Here is a 15,806-nt window from a genome sequence, read left to right on the forward strand (position 1 = left end):
TCTCTTTCTCTTCTCTTCTGCCTATTAAACCTCCGCTCCTACACTCCTTGCGTCCGTGTCCTAAATTTTCCTGGCATGAGATGACGAACCCCAGGGTATATATCCCAGACAACATAGCCACTTCACCACAGCTAGTAGAGCTGGTCTAGGTTAGCACTTTCACTATGGTCTTCAAAAGCAGCATGGTAATTGCAGATGTTCTTTGAGGGAAACCCAGGCTTTGAAAAGCAACTCAGTGGTTAAGGCTTTTCAAATTTTATGAGAATCTCTGCGTCAGCAGGTCTGGACAAATGCGAAATATAAAGCGTCTGTGTTGGACTTCAGTGTTCCCATCTGTATTGTCAGAACTCCTTTTTTACTCCCACCCATTTTTTCCCCCATCATAGCTTCCTGAGACAGATCAGGAAGGGATCTAATACAAGAATTACAGAATTTTTATGTTTTTTGGAGGTGGGAGGGAGGCCAGGTCTTACTCTGTCGCCCAGGCTGAAGTGCAGTGGCACAATCACAGCTCACTACAGCCTTGACCTCCCAGGCCAACAGGCCTGGCCTGCTTTTACATTTTTAAAAGAAGACTTCAAAAGGAGTGCTTAGTGAAAAAGTCTCACTGGGACTTTACTGACACAATGGCACCCAGGAGTTGGGAAGCCATTCTTAGCCCCTTGAAGAAATTTTCTATAGTAATTACTGACTCCATCTATATCCAAGTGTAATGTTTCCATAAAGACTAACCTAGTAAGGCGTGTATTCCACATTTGAATAACAAGTAATACTATCTACCACCCAAAACTGGAGTTCACTATTATATGATAAAGACAGCTCAATCTGTCTGTATCAGATAGTCTTTATCATAAACCAAATAGTCTTTATCAAAAAAACAATAATTCTTTAAGAAAATTTGTTAAAATATCTTTACACATATACCTTTACACATGTCTAATTTTAGGTAACTGTATCAATGTTATACTTTGAACTGTTTAAGGGTAATCTTTTTATTCCTTTAGCCTTCCCTAGTCACTTAACTACCCACTCTGCACATCAACTATGATTCCTTTCCCTCATCCAGTTCCAGCCCAGGATACAGCCCTCATGACTTTCTCCCTGATCTTATAAAGCTATAGATCACACACTCACACACACAAACAGATATACATAAAGAGGTGCAGTCCCTGTTTTACAAAAATGGGATCATTCTACTGTTTGCACTTCTCATTGAAAAATACTTTCAGGGCCATGCGCAGTGGCTCATACCTGTCATCTCAGCACTTTGGGAGGCCGAGGCAGGTGGATCACTTGAGATCAGGGGTTCGAGACCAGCCTGGCTAGCATAGTGAAACCCTGTCTCTACTAAAAATACAAAAACTAGCCAGGCATGCTGGCACATGCCTGTAATCCCAGCTACTCAGGAGGCTGAGGCAGAAAAGTCACTTGAACCCAGGAGGTGGACGTTGCAGTGAGCTGAGATCACGCCACTGCACTCCAGCCTGGGTGATGGAGCGAGACTCCATCTCAGAAAAGAAAATAAAAAAGAAAAACACTTTCAGAAGATTTCTCCATGTCAAAAAACCATAATGCTCACCTAGCAGAATGGCTGAAATCTAAAACACTTACTACACTAAATACTGGTGATGATATGGAGAAATAGAAACATTTATTGCTGGTGGAAATGCAAAATCAAATAACCAGTTTGGAAGACAATTTGCCAGTTACTCACAAAGCTAAAATATACACTTACAATCCAGCAATTACACTCCTTGGTCTTTACCCAAAGTAGTTGAAAACTTACATTTTGCACAAAACTCTGCACGTGAATATTTGGAGCAGCTTTATTCATAAATGCCAAGACATGGAACCAAGATGTTCTTCGAAACGAATAAACTGTGGTACATCCATATAATGGAACATTATTTGCTTACAAAAATAAATGAGCTACCAAGCCTCCAAAAAACACAGAATGTGTAGTGCATATCACTAAGTGAAAGGAGCCAAGTCTGATAAGTAGATATACTATATGATTCCAACAATATGACATTCTATAGAAGGCAAAATTATAAGGACAGTAAAAAGATCTGTAGTTTTCAGAAGTTTGGGGAAAATCAGGGAGGAATTAATAGGTAGAGCACAGGAAATATAAATTATAAGACCATGAAACTATTCTGTATAATGCAGTAATGATGGAAAAATGTCATGTCATTGCGCATTTGTCAAAATCCATAGACTACAAAAGAGAAAACGAAAACGTCAATGCAAACTATGAATTTCAGTTAATAACTTTTCTATATTAGTTTATTAACTGTAACAAATGTACTACACTAATGCAAAATGCTAATAATGAAGAAGCTAGGGTGAGGGAGGGGATTTTCCATTTAATTTTTATGTAAACCTAAAGCTTATCTAAAAATCAAGTACATTAATTTTTAAGTAGTGCTAATTCATTCTTTTTACTGACTATATTATATTCCAAGATGGTATAAATATTCTCCAATGTATTTAACCATTCCACTACAGATGGACATTCATTTGCTTTTTTGAGATTTTTTTGGTTTTGTTTTTTGCCCACTACAGCAACATTGAAACAAGCATCAACCTATACATGACCTAACCTGCTGATGCTTCCATTTCCACAGCTATTCTCTTAAAAGTAGCCTGAATTAAATTATTTACTTAAAATTCTGAATGTACATTGTTATGTTGCTTTAAAAAGAGGCTAGTAATACTTCAGCTAACAAAAAAAGGGAGTATTATTTTCCCCAGATCCCACCAGCAATAGACTTTTAGTTTTATTTTTTAAATAAAATAAATAATTATATACACTGTATACATATATTTATCAGTAATAAATATAAAATTAAAAATTTTTATATTTTGATTTTGCCAGTCCAATAGATCCAAAGTGATATCCTATTTAAATACTTAAATGTCCCTTCCCTGACAATTAAATTTGAACATTTAAAAAATGTTTTTTGGTCATGTAGATTTGTTCTTTTTTGAATGGTCTACTCATATCCTTTTCTCCACTTTTCAATGGAAATTGTTTGTCTTTTTCTTGTCAGGTTGTGAAAGCACTTTGTATATTCTTACATGTACATGAGGTGGATTGAAGTCCAGGTTATATACCCTTCCGCTAGGAGGGTGAATCCAACGGCGGCTGAGACGATCTTTAAGTGTTTCAAATGGAATATTCAAACTGATCACTAGATCCACTTCACAGATTTTGTTCAGGGCTTCGGCTTGTCCTAATGTCCTAGGAAAACCTAAATGCCAAAAACAAAACAAGTGAAATGCAAGCTATTGCCCAATTCCAATTAGTTCTTGAAACATTTTCAGTGACAGAATTAAATCTGCATATACCATTCTAAAAGGAGCTTTACACTATCTGGGTGATGGGATCATTTGCATCCCAAACCTTAGCACCACATAATAAACCCATGTCACAAACCTGCACATGTATCCTCTGAATCTAAAAGTTGAAATTATTTTTTAAAAATGAGCTTTAACCAAGAATATCTACCTCCATAAATGTAATATTAAAATAAAATATGCTATTCTATAACCTAGCTTCTGCATTTGGAAGACTCAAAGATTAAGGAATCATATGATAAAAATTTAAAATGCGCTAAACTAAAAATCACTAAACCAGTCCTGGCTCTAGTCCTTTCTCTGCTCTTAACTACCTGTGTCACCTCAGGCAAGTTACATCACCTCCATTTCCACTTCTGTTAAAAAAGTGAAGGGAAAGCATTTTATCTTACATCATTTTAACACTAGCCATTTATGAGTAGGTTCTTAGGTTAGCAAAAATAACCATATACATTTATTTTAGAGTCTAAATCAATTAAAGTATGATCCTCCATCCAGACCTTCACCTGAGTCTGCACTTTAACCAAGGTAGGCAATCTGATTAACAGCATGGTGACTATCATAAATACTGTATTGTACACTTGAAATGTGCTCAGAGTTGATTTTCAGGATTCTTGCCACACACATAAGAAATCATACCTATGTGAGATGATGGATATGTTAATTACTAAACCTAACTGTGGTAATCATTTCACACTGTATGTATCAAAGCATCACGCTGTACACCTTAAATATATACACTTACTTGTCAAGTATACCGCGATAAAGCTGGAAAAAATTTGAAATTGTTTTAAGTCTATTTAAAGATTTTAAAAGGAACTAGAGTTTTTAAATCTATTGGGATAATGCAAAACTTATTCTTCCTACTTTTCTAAATGTGTGGAAATAACAAAATTAAAATTTGGGCTCATGGGCATCTCTTCCTTTCCTGATTTAAGTATAAGCCCTGGGTGACCTCAGGAGTTAGGTCATATGACCCCAAATTACACTTTTCTTCAGAGATTGACCTGTTTAAATGTAACTCCAGGTTTGGCTCTGGTGGGGCTACACAGTGGTAACTTTTTCCTAAACAAATCACTCCAGTTTATCTGCTCTGACAAAAATCTTGCTGGATCTACTATCATTTTTTTAAAAAATGTCTTTATATCCTAGTTAAAGAACCAGGTAGATGAACAGCTGAAAGTGTAATAAAAGATGCAACATCCAGAAGAGAAACTTTAAATCCATTCAGATAAGGATACCAGCCCCTCTCTACCCTTTCAAAATTGGAAGTATCAAGATGACAACTTAAAAATGGGTATTCATGGCCCTGTAGCACTTACAATTCAAAGAATTCCTTTCCTTACTGCAGGAAGTTGGTGGCTCAAACATGAATATGCAGCACTGCATTGAAACCCCTAAGTCTGTGTGAATGCCAAGCTGATTTGAGTGCTCACTGAGTTGAATGTGACAAAATCTACCCATGCTACTGCTTCAGATACCTATTGCTTGCTAACTCTCCAATGCTTCCTCCAAAGCCTTCCTTACTGCCTGTGAGCCATCCACATAAAGTCCCCTCTCAATGACTGTCAGGTTCTGCCTTTCCCTGGACAACTCACTCTTCACTAAAATGTCAAGATGGCAATTGGAATAAAAAGTTGCCTGCAAGGCCAGGCACAGTCGCTCACACCTGTAATCTCAACACTTTAGGAGGCCGAGGCAGTGGGATCACTTGAGGCCAGGAATTCAAGGCCAGCCTGGGCAATGTAGAGAGAACCCATCTCTACCAAAAATAAAAATTAAAAAATTGCTTTTACTGGTGATGCATGCCTGTAGTTACAGGTACTTGGGAAGCTGAGGTGGGAGGATTACTTGAGCCCAAGGAGTTCAAGGCTGCAGTGAGCTACAATCACACTACTGCACTCCAGCCTGGGTGACAGAGTGAGATAGTGAGCTCCTGTCTCAAAAAGAAAAAAAAAAAAAAAGAAAAGAAAGAAAAGGAGGACAGAGAGACAGAGAGAAAGAGAAAGAAAGAAAAAAGAAAAAAAAGAAAGGTACCTACAGCCCAAACAACCTCAAGATCATCTATAAACTCTTTCCCCGCAAACCTCTGCCACATCAATGAAAAGCATTTTCTAAAGCAGTGGCTTCCAAAGTTATCTTCATTGAAGTACAGAAAGAAAATATTTGAACTTTGGGGAAGGGGGAGGCAGGGAGGGCTTGGCTCATTCTTTTAAAAGAATGTCGTATTAGTGGCCGGGCATGATGGCTCATGCCTGTAATCCCAGCACTTTGGGAAGCCCAGGCCGGTGGATCACTTGAGGCTAGGAGTTCGAGACCAGCCTGGCAAAACTCCATGTCTACTAAAAATACAAAAATTAGCTGGGCCTGGTGGTGCATGCCTGTAATCCCAGACACTAGGGAGGCTGAGGTACGAGAATTGCTTGAACCTGGGAGGCAGAGGTTACAGTGAGCTGAGATTGTACCACTGCACTCCAGCCTGGGTGACAGAGTAAGACTGTCTAAAAAAAAAAAAAAGCACTGCAATCACATTAGTGAAACTGCATGGGTAAATAAATAATTTATACATAATTGTCCATATATTGAAGATGTAAATTCAACCTTCTCACTGATAAATGTAAACAAAGAATTTTAGAGATCCCTCTTCTAAGACCTGAAAGCTTAGCCACAGTCTCTACCTTGTGTTCTAGCATCACTAACTGTGACCTGGACAAGAAAACGGTCGGATAGAGGTTGAGAGCTGGGAGCGGGGGAAGCACTAGAAAAGAAAAGAACAGGAAGCTCTAAAAGATAACATAACATTAGTTCCTCCAACAAATAAAAGCTCAAATCTTATTGGCTAGTTTCTTTGTCTAATGAGGGTAACAAGCCAGTCTGCTCAGCTGAGCTCTAGAGCCCTCTGGAGGAGTAAAATGCAAAGTGTACAAAATAGGCTGAACTCAGCAAGAAAAATTTCAAAAACATGTTGGATAGCACCTGCTACCTACTGGACTCTCACATTCAGACCTGCTAAAGACCACAGATGATAATTAATTCCAGTGATTTAGACTACAAGCAACAGGTACCTAAAGCTGGTTTAGAAGGAACAACTATAGAAATAAACCATTCCACAACTTCAAGGGTTCTCCATTTGATGAGCACATCAAAATCACCAAGGAAGACTCAAAAGAAAAAATCAGGGTCGGACATGGTGGCTCACGCCTGTAATCCCAGCACTTTGGGAGGCCGAGGCGGGTGAATGACCTGAGATCAACAGATCAAGACCATCCTGGCCAACTTGGTGAAACCCCATCTCTACTAAAAATATAAAAATTAGCCGGGCATGGTGGCAGGCGCCTGTAATCCCAGCTAATCAGGAGGCTAAGGCAGGAGAATCAATGAAACCCGGGAGGCGGAGATTGCAGTGAGCAGAGATCGTGCCACTGCACTCCAGCCTGGTGACAGAGCAAGACTCCGCCTCAAACAAAAAAAAAAAAAAAAGAAAGAAAGAAAGAAAAGAAAAAAAATCAATGATGATGGATGCTCAGTTCCTGTCCCAGACTTTCCTAGAGTAGAACATCTAGGAGTGAGAGCAGGACTTGGGTATTTCTAATATTTACCCCGATTCATGACGAACCACCAAACTTCTCAGTGACAGCAACAGTGCAAGTATGATACTAAACACTTATCTGCCCCATTTTTCTGTCAGGCTTAACTCTACTTCTAAGTAGGTAACAAACCACTTTGAAGAACAAGTCGCCTCTATCTCACTTCATCAGAAGTGAGCTGGGAAGGAAAGTCCCAAACACATGCAAATCTTTCCAGATTTACGAAGTCCCTTAGTCACCTGTTTGTGACATTCTTCTCCAGAGGCTCTCATGTACTTGTGCAGTATCTTACCTCTAAGGAAAGTGGTGGCAGGGGAGGCAAGCATGGTATATTAGTAAGAACAATGGACCAGAAATAAGTCAAAGATCTGGGTGCCACTCACTATTTCAAAAGTGAGGAGAAATAGCCTTAAGGTAGACACACTCAGGACTCAATAACACATTAGGTATAAGCACAAGCTTTGGGAACAGACACACCTGGATTTAATGCCTAGATTTATCTCTACCTGTAATCAGACGCACCTGGATTTAATCCCGGGACTTTACCTAGCCGTAACTGTGAGAACTTTGGCAAGTTTCATATACTCTCAGATCCTTAGTTTCATCAGATATGAAACAAGGGGCTGGGCACAGTGGCTCACGCCTATAATCCTAGCACTCTGGGAGGCCAAGACGGGTGGATCACTTGAGGTCAGGAGTTCAAGACCAGCCTGGCCAACATGGCAAAACCCCATCTCTACTAAAAATACAAAAATAAGCCAGGCATGGTGGCCCACGCCTGTAATCCCAGCTACTCAGGAGGCTGAGGCAGGAGAATCACTTGAACCCGGAGGTGGAAGTTGTAGTGAGCCGAGATCGTGCCACTACACTCCAGCCTGGGCAACAGAGAGGGACTCCATCTCAAAACAAACAAACAAACAACAACAACAACAACAACAAAAATGAGGGCACATTAGTTTGCTAGGGCTGCCACAGACTGGGTGGCTTAAACAATCCTGGAAGCTATAAGTCCAAGACCAAGGTATCAGCAGGGTTTGCTCCTTCAGAGGCCTCTAATTGATTCATAGATGGCTGTCTCTCCTGCTGCCTTCACATGGTCTTCACTCTATGTATCCAAGTCCAAATGTCCTTTTCTTATAAGGACGCCAGTCAGATTGGATTGGGGCCCACCCTAATGACCTCATTTGAAGTTAATCACCTCTTTACAGACCTTCTCTCTAAATATAGTCACAATCTGAGGTACTGGGGGGGCAGTTAGGGCTTCAACACAGGAATTCGGGGTCAGAGGACACACCCACAACTCAGCCCATGACAAAGGGTAATGCCTACTGCACAGGGCAGTTTGAGGATTAAAAGTGACAATCCCTGTCAAATGTATAAGATGCAAAGTGCTGGGCACATGGAGAGTGTGCTGATTAATAAACGGTTGCTGCTGCTCTTGGTAGAGCTCACCTAGGAGCTCAGCTCATTTCCCAATTCAATAAAAACGCAGCAGCAGGAAAGAAAGGCCCTCATCCACCCACATTTAATTCCTTTTCTGGGTTTTTTCTAAGAGCTTGGGGAGTCCCTGGTGCTCTCTGTGGCAGTTACAGCTCAGCACAGGTAGTCATTAGTCACAGGGAGCTCAACCCCAGCACAGCACAGAACCTGGGCACAACACAGCCACTACTTCCATAAGCCTCCTTCCACTGGTTTTCAGTTTGCCCCTTTCATCACCTACCTGACTCTTTAATAGTAAAGCTCCTTAATCTACTTTCCTGATCTGGTTCAATACCTTATCACGGTGAGGTTTCATTTGGGTTACAGATGGATAAATTCAACACAAAGACTCACTCTTAAGCTGTTGATAATACAAGTGTACCTTGAGGCAGCAACATGGTATAACTTCCAAGGAACTAGTGCACGTGCAGGCTGTGTTAACTGTAACTAAGGATCCAAATCAAGAAAAGTGGCAGCTTTGTGGTATTTTCTGTAGTGAGTGCCCTTTTCTAGAAGCATTCACAAAGACAAGACAACTGTGCCTAGGAAGGAGCTGGACTACATGGCTTCCAAGTCTGCAACTCAGCAAACATAGCCTTTATGCTTCACATATACTAAACTGTTCACAAAGCATTTCTATAAATTTACTTACCTCTTACTCTTCTCATTAACCCTATGAGGTGGATAGAGAAGTTATTAGCCTCAGTATAATTAAGCTTGGATTCAGTGAAAGCCAACAGCACAATGCATATGACATCTGGTCCTTAGATTTCTGCTAAAGTGCTCTCTCTTTCTATGCAACGATGCTGCTGTATCGGGCATATAAAAAGTAATTGTTAAAAAGAATCCTCCAGCCTGGGCAACATAGTGAGACCTCATCTCTACAAAAAGTACAAAAATTAGGTGGGCGTGGTAGTGCCCGTCTGTAGTCCCAGCTACTTGGGAGGCTGAGGTAGAAGGATTGCATAAGCCCAGCAGGTTGAGGCTGCAGTGAGCTGTGACTGTGCCACTGCACTACAGCCTAGGTGACAGACCAAGATCCTGTCTCAAAATAAAATAAAATAAAATAAAATAAAATAAAAAGTTGGGTGGGTGAGCATGGGTGGATCCTAGGCTGAGCACAGTGGCTCATCCCAGCACTTTGGGAGATTAAGGTGGGAAGATCACCTGAGCCCAGGACGCAGAGGTTGCAGTGCACTGAGATCGCGCCACTGAATTCCAGCCTGGGAGACACAGGGAAACCCTGTCTCAAAAAAAAAAAAAAAAAAAAAAGATTCCTAAAATGTTACCCTGTCTATCTTTCTTCTACCTACCTAAAAAGCAGAGCATCATGGTGGCATCCTTATATCACAGTTACCATTTGTAGAGCATCCCTTATGTGCCAGATATATTACATGCAGAGGAAAAGCCAAAATTGTACAGGCTTGCAAAGGCCTACCCATCTGGGCCCCTGTCCTGCCACCTCTCTCACCTCATTTCTCTGTCCACGTCTCCGTGCCAGCCATACCGGCATCCTTGCAGCTCTCAAGCAGGCAAGCATGTGCCCACCCTGGACATTCACAGTTCATGTTCCCTCTGCTTTTGCTCCAGATACCCATGTGTATCCTCAGCTCCTCCAAATCTTGGCTCCAGTGGTGCCTTGTTAAGACTTTTCTAACTGTCCTGTTAAACTGCACCTCTACCACACGCCAACACTCCTATTCACCCTTTATTTTCTTTTTGTTTTCCTTCAGAATATTCATCACCATTTGCCATATATGATTTACCTTATTTTTTAAGTGTTTCTATTCCTACCAGAAGTAAACTAAATTAGAGTAGAACATTTTAAGTTCTTGTTTACTGCTATAACCTTAGTGCTGTAAGCGTGCTTTGCACACAGTAAGTGCCAAATGAAAATATTTGTTGAATGAGTAAATATTATCTCAAAAGTAACAATAATTCTGTCAGGTAGGCCTTATCCCCATTTTAAAACTGTAAAAACCAATGCTGGGAAAAGTGAAGTGACTTGCTCAAGATCACATGATAAGTGACGAATCTAGCTTTAAATCAAGTGCTATTTGTCTCTACAATCACACGCCATGTACCACACCATGCTGTCTTCCTCCTGAACAGAAAACTGCAGACTGTGAGAAGCAAATTCTCAGACAGGGAGAAATGCCTGATCCTGATGTCTCTGACAGGCAGCTTACAAAACGACTTGAGAAATCTAAATCTTGTATGGCTTCAGGAACCGCCTGATCCAGTGCTACACGCACAGACCAGATTTTCTCCCCACATACACACAACAAATGTTCTGTACCTTGCTTTTTCTCTTTGGAGATTTTTTTCTGCATATTACATATTACTGTCTCATTCTCTTCTGCAGAGACAGGGTCTTGGTTTGTGCCCTAGGCTGGTCTTGAACTCCTGGCCTCAAACAATCCTGTCACCTCAGCTTCCCAAAGTGCTGGGAATCATTCTCTTTAATAACTGCAGAGTACAGCATGGTTTGGATAGAGCATAATTTAACCAATCCCCTAATGATGGACATCCAAGTTGTTTCCAGTCATACTGCAATGAGCATCTTTGCACATGACCTGAAACACATGACTAAGGAAAAGTTGATTCACAGTTAGGAATATAGATCCAGAGGCAAGCTGCCTATGTTTGAGGTCCAGCTAAGCCACTTACTTGTGACCCTGGTTGCTTAACCTCTCTGTGCCTATGAAAATAGTAATACCTAATTCATAAAGTCATTGTGAGAAATAAGCAAATTACTATATGTAAATTCCAGAATAGTGGCTGGCTCAGGATAAATTGCATGGCAGGGGGCGGATGGTACTGGGAAAAAATGAAGGCAATGTGGGACTGGAGGTAAAAAGACAAACAGCAGGTTTGAGAAGAAGAAAGATATGAAGGATAAAGATAGATTTGAGCTTTTAGAAAAGGATGAAAGACACACTAGGAGACAGAATAATAATACCACCACCACCATCACCCAACATGAGATTTTCACATAGGAGAAAGTCCTCGGTAACAGAAAAGACAAGAAAGAAAGTAGCATCCTAAGGGGAAATCTAGGTTTTCTTTAATACAGAAAGTGGAGACTTCTGCAAATAACATGTGTATGTGGCGAGGAGGGTGGGGGAAACTGTTAAGGAAAAAGGATTCCAGAGGGTACGGTGAGGAGGGGAATCAATAATAAAGAAACCGAAGCAGATATAAAAGAAAGGAGAACAGGAGGATGGCTTACCTTCCTCTCAGAAATGAAAGGCAGAGTTGGAAGTGACTGGCCTCAAAGAGTGCCATTTTCAGGGCGAGTGTGGTGTCCTAGACCCAGCAGTGGTCACAGAGGCCCTGGGGATAGGCTAAGGCTGCCTCCAAAGTTTGGGGTGCTGTGTCACAGGTCCTGAAGAGGGGCTCTCTCTCACTCTGGTTAGACATAAGGGCAAGTGCTCTACCAAGTGAGTAGTAGTATTTATTCATCTACAAGACTTTTAAAATATGGATACTCAGCCGAGAAGAATGGTCAACACCTACAGTCCCAGCATTTTGAGAGGATTTCACTTGAGCCCAGGATTTTGAGACCAGCCTGGGCAACAAAGTGAGATCCTGTCTCTACAAAATAATTTAAAATTAGCCAGGCATGGTGGTATATGCCTTTAGTCCCAGCTACTCAGGAGGCTGAGGCAGGAGGATCGCTTGAGTCCAGGAGGCCAAGGCTGCAGTGAGCCATGTTCATGCCACTGCACTCCATCCTGGGTGACAGAGCAAGACTCTTACCTCAAAAAAAAAAAAAAGAAAAAGAAAAAGAAAAACATACTTTTCAGCCACAGATCCACTTTAAGGCTTCAGGGCATACAATATGAAATGGTGTCTTAAATGATGGATTCTATAAGGTAGCATGGGAGCTTCAGCATTCTTTAAATTGATCTACATCCGTGTCTCAAGTTGGGCTAAACAAATCAAAGCAATTCAGGTGTACTTCTCACACCAATCAGCCGCCAAGAACAGAATGTCAGATAAGGTACAGTCAGACCAGCACATTTTAAAGCATTTTTAGCTGAGGGTCATTATCCAGCCAGTAAGATCCCCTGTGGGCAAGGATCACTGACCAACTGGAGTAGAATGCACCCTCAAATTTTGTCAACAGGTGGCAGCATTTATAATTTTTCCATTTAGAGAGAATTACAAGTTGAAGTATGCTTTTACATTTACTAAAAGTAACACTCCAAGAAAGGCTTTCTAAATGACTGACTAGCGTTATTCTAGGTTCCTTAATTAGCCCATTCCAAATGTGAATATATTCCATTAATTGTTGAAGAAGTAGCAATGCCAAGAGCTAACATAAAATAAAGATCATGTTTAAGCATGGACTGCTTGCTTTCCTCCCTTTAGCTCCTCAGAGGGTCTGTTCCACCGCATGCTTTATCATGCTTCCACACCAGACTATCCCTATCCCTCATCCCCTAACCAAGCCTAGAAAAGCTGCTCACTCTTTTCATTCAAACAGCCAATCCAGATTGAAAGCTGAAATTTTATATTTTTAAATTTCTTCCAGAATCTGTCTTGTTGTATCACTAATTATGACATCTACAGGTTGTTTTTAAGACCCCCCCGCAAAATATTTACTAAGTGCAGTGAGATATCATTAAATTCCTGACTGGTATTGTGTTCCCAGCAGTGCTGGCCACTGGGCCTTGGCACCTGCTCCTCCCAGCCATGCCAAGAACCCAAGGAAGGGCAGCTGAAGCAGGAGGTGCTGCGGCAACAAGCTGAGGCAGTGGTGGGGAATAGAAAGTAGGACACTTCTGTTTTTCTAATTTGGAGCGCATTCACTCTGCAGGAAGGGTGCAGAGCCAGAGTCCACCACCACGTTCCCAGGCAGCAAAGCAAGCCCTCCGCCTGATGGAAATGAAAGGGCAGTTCGGAAGGGCAACTTCCAACATCCGCCTGGGTTTGGCAGCTTGTGAAAAGGCTGTGCGACATCAGCCCCCTTCCTACCTCCATTAAGATCTGGAGCTAACATAGTTGCTTTGGACCGCCCATCTCTTCCCAGTTGTTGAATAAGTAAGAACCAAGTTACAGATGCAAGCCATTGTTCATGACAATCAATCACTGATGATTAGCTTAAAGTTGAAAGCAGGTGGTTGGTTATTCTTCCACAGCCTTCCCTAGCCCAGAAGTTCAAATCACTCACATCACCAACTGGAAGCCTTAGTAGCAAATTAATTACCACCAAAACCTGCTTCATAAAGGCCTTTTCTCTCTCCTATCTTATACTTTCCTTATCTGTTTACACAATGTTTATTTGTACATGTATCAAAGACCTCCATATTCCATGTCATCCAGTTATTATTAAAAGATGGTGAAAAGAAGCAGCAGCTGTCCTACTATGAAAAAGTAAAAAAACAACAAATGCCAGCAAGGTTGCAGAGAAACAGGAACACTTACACACTGCTAGTGGGAATGTAAATTAGTGCAGCCACTGTGGAAAGCACTGTGGAGATTTCCCAAAGAACTTACGACTACCAGCAAAACTATTATTGGGTATATACCCAAAGGAAAATAAATTGTTCTACCAAAAAGACACATGTACTTGTATGTTCATCACAGTACTATTCACCATAGCAAAAACATGGAATCAACCAAGATACCCATCAATGATGGACTGGATAAAGAACTGTGGTATATATTCCATATACCATGGAATACTATGCAGCCATAATAAGAATGAGATCATGTCCCTTGTAGCAACATGGATGCAGCTGGAGGCCATTAGCCTAAGAGAACTAACTCAAGACCAGAAAACCAAATACCATGTGTTCTCACTTATAAAGGGTAGCTAATCATTGAATACACATGGGCACAAAGATGGGCACAACAGACAACAGGGACTGCTTGAACCAGGACCAGGGTGGAGGTTGGAAAGCCACCTATCAGGTGCTATGCTACCTTGGTGACAGGATCATCTGTACACAAAATTTACCTGTGTAACGAACCTGCACATGTATCCCCTAAACCTAAAATGAAAGTAGAAGGAAAAAAAAAACAGCAGCTGTGCTCCAGATGTTGGCAACTGAAGTTTATGCTTCCTCCCACCACTCTGTGAGCCCCACACTCCCCACAGTGCTGAGAGCTCTAGAACCCACTTCCTGCTCATGGCAGCTTCCCGGGACACTAGTTACAGATCCCAGGGTTTAAGAGATTTGAAATAAGAGGGTCCTGCCCTCAGGAAGCTTATAGGTTAATAGAAAAAGACCCCAAAGCTGAGATGGGAGGACTTCTTGTGCCCAAGGGACGGAGGATGCAGTGAGCTGTGATCGTGCCACTGCACTCCAGCGTGGGTGACAGGGCAAGATAGAGGCAGGAAGGGAGGTAGGGAGGAAGGGAGGAGAAAGGAAAAGAAAGAAAAAGACTTTAAAAACCTAGATATGCTACAATCACTACTTGGTGATCCACTGATAAGCAGAAGATAAGTACTCCAGAAAATTTGGTTTTAAACCACAAGTGTGCATCTTCAAAGAGGCTTAGGGAAATAAAAGATGAATTCCTTTCAGGTAGGAATTCTTGGGGAAATTCCCAAATGGCTTCACTGAGATCCTCTGGGATCATCGTGAGGATTTTTCCTGAATAAAGACACAGATAAAACTGTTACCTTATAACCCTTGTTCTTAAGTAAGTTATACTAAAATCACTGAGCCCTTTTCCCATAAGGGAAAATGCATATTCCATTGAGGAAGGAGCTGTCATCTACAAACCCCTTGCTTAAAGGCTCTTCTGTTTAAGAATTCTGCGTGGTTTGTTTCTTTTGTTTTGTTTGAGACAGGGTCTCACTGTCACCCAGGATGGAGGGCAGTGATGCAATCATAGCTCACTGCAATCTCTAACTCCTGGGCTTAAGGGTTCCTCTTGCCTCAGCCACCCCCCACCCAAATAGCTGGACTACAAGCAAACATCACCACACCTGGACATTGGTTTTGTGTGTGTGTGTGTGTGTGTGTGTGTGTACGCGCGCACGTGCACACACGCACATGCAGATGGGGTCTGGCTTTGTTAACCAGGCTGGACTCAAGCGATTCTCCTCTTTGGCCTCTCAAAGTGCTGGGATTATAGGCACAAGCCACCGCGTCCGGCCTGCTTGCTTGTTCTTTGAATATAAGTCCCTATACACAAATTAGGGGAAAACCGGTCCCACTGTATCTCAATTAAGACTAAAGAAATTTGTAAATGATTTCACCATAGGCCCGTATTTTTATCCCCAGAAAAGTAACAGAATTCAAGTATACCTTCTAAAGGCTCAGCTACAGATTGCAGGCATGACCTGTCTACAACTGGACGTACAAGTCTTTACTACATGCCAAGCACTGTTATAGGTACTGGCAATATAGCCATGAACAA

General features: G+C 41.4%; 1 protein-coding gene across 5 annotated transcripts in view; it reads right to left on the bottom strand.

Moving 5' to 3' along the window:
• The window catches only part of AK4 (adenylate kinase 4), an 84,686-nt gene that overhangs the window by 10,117 nt on the left and 58,763 nt on the right, over positions 1 to 15,806 (bottom strand). For all 5 annotated transcript variants that reach the window (XM_513462.9, XM_054683974.2, XM_016920004.4 and 2 more), the window contains one exon: positions 3,082 to 3,254. In XM_513462.9, coding sequence (XP_513462.3) covers positions 3,082 to 3,254 — 173 coding nt within the window. The remainder of the gene's footprint in view (positions 1 to 3,081; positions 3,255 to 15,806) is intronic.

This window comes from Pan troglodytes, chromosome 1 (genome assembly GCF_028858775.2).
Source record: "Pan troglodytes isolate AG18354 chromosome 1, NHGRI_mPanTro3-v2.0_pri, whole genome shotgun sequence".
Taxonomy (NCBI): domain Eukaryota; kingdom Metazoa; phylum Chordata; class Mammalia; order Primates; family Hominidae; genus Pan; species Pan troglodytes.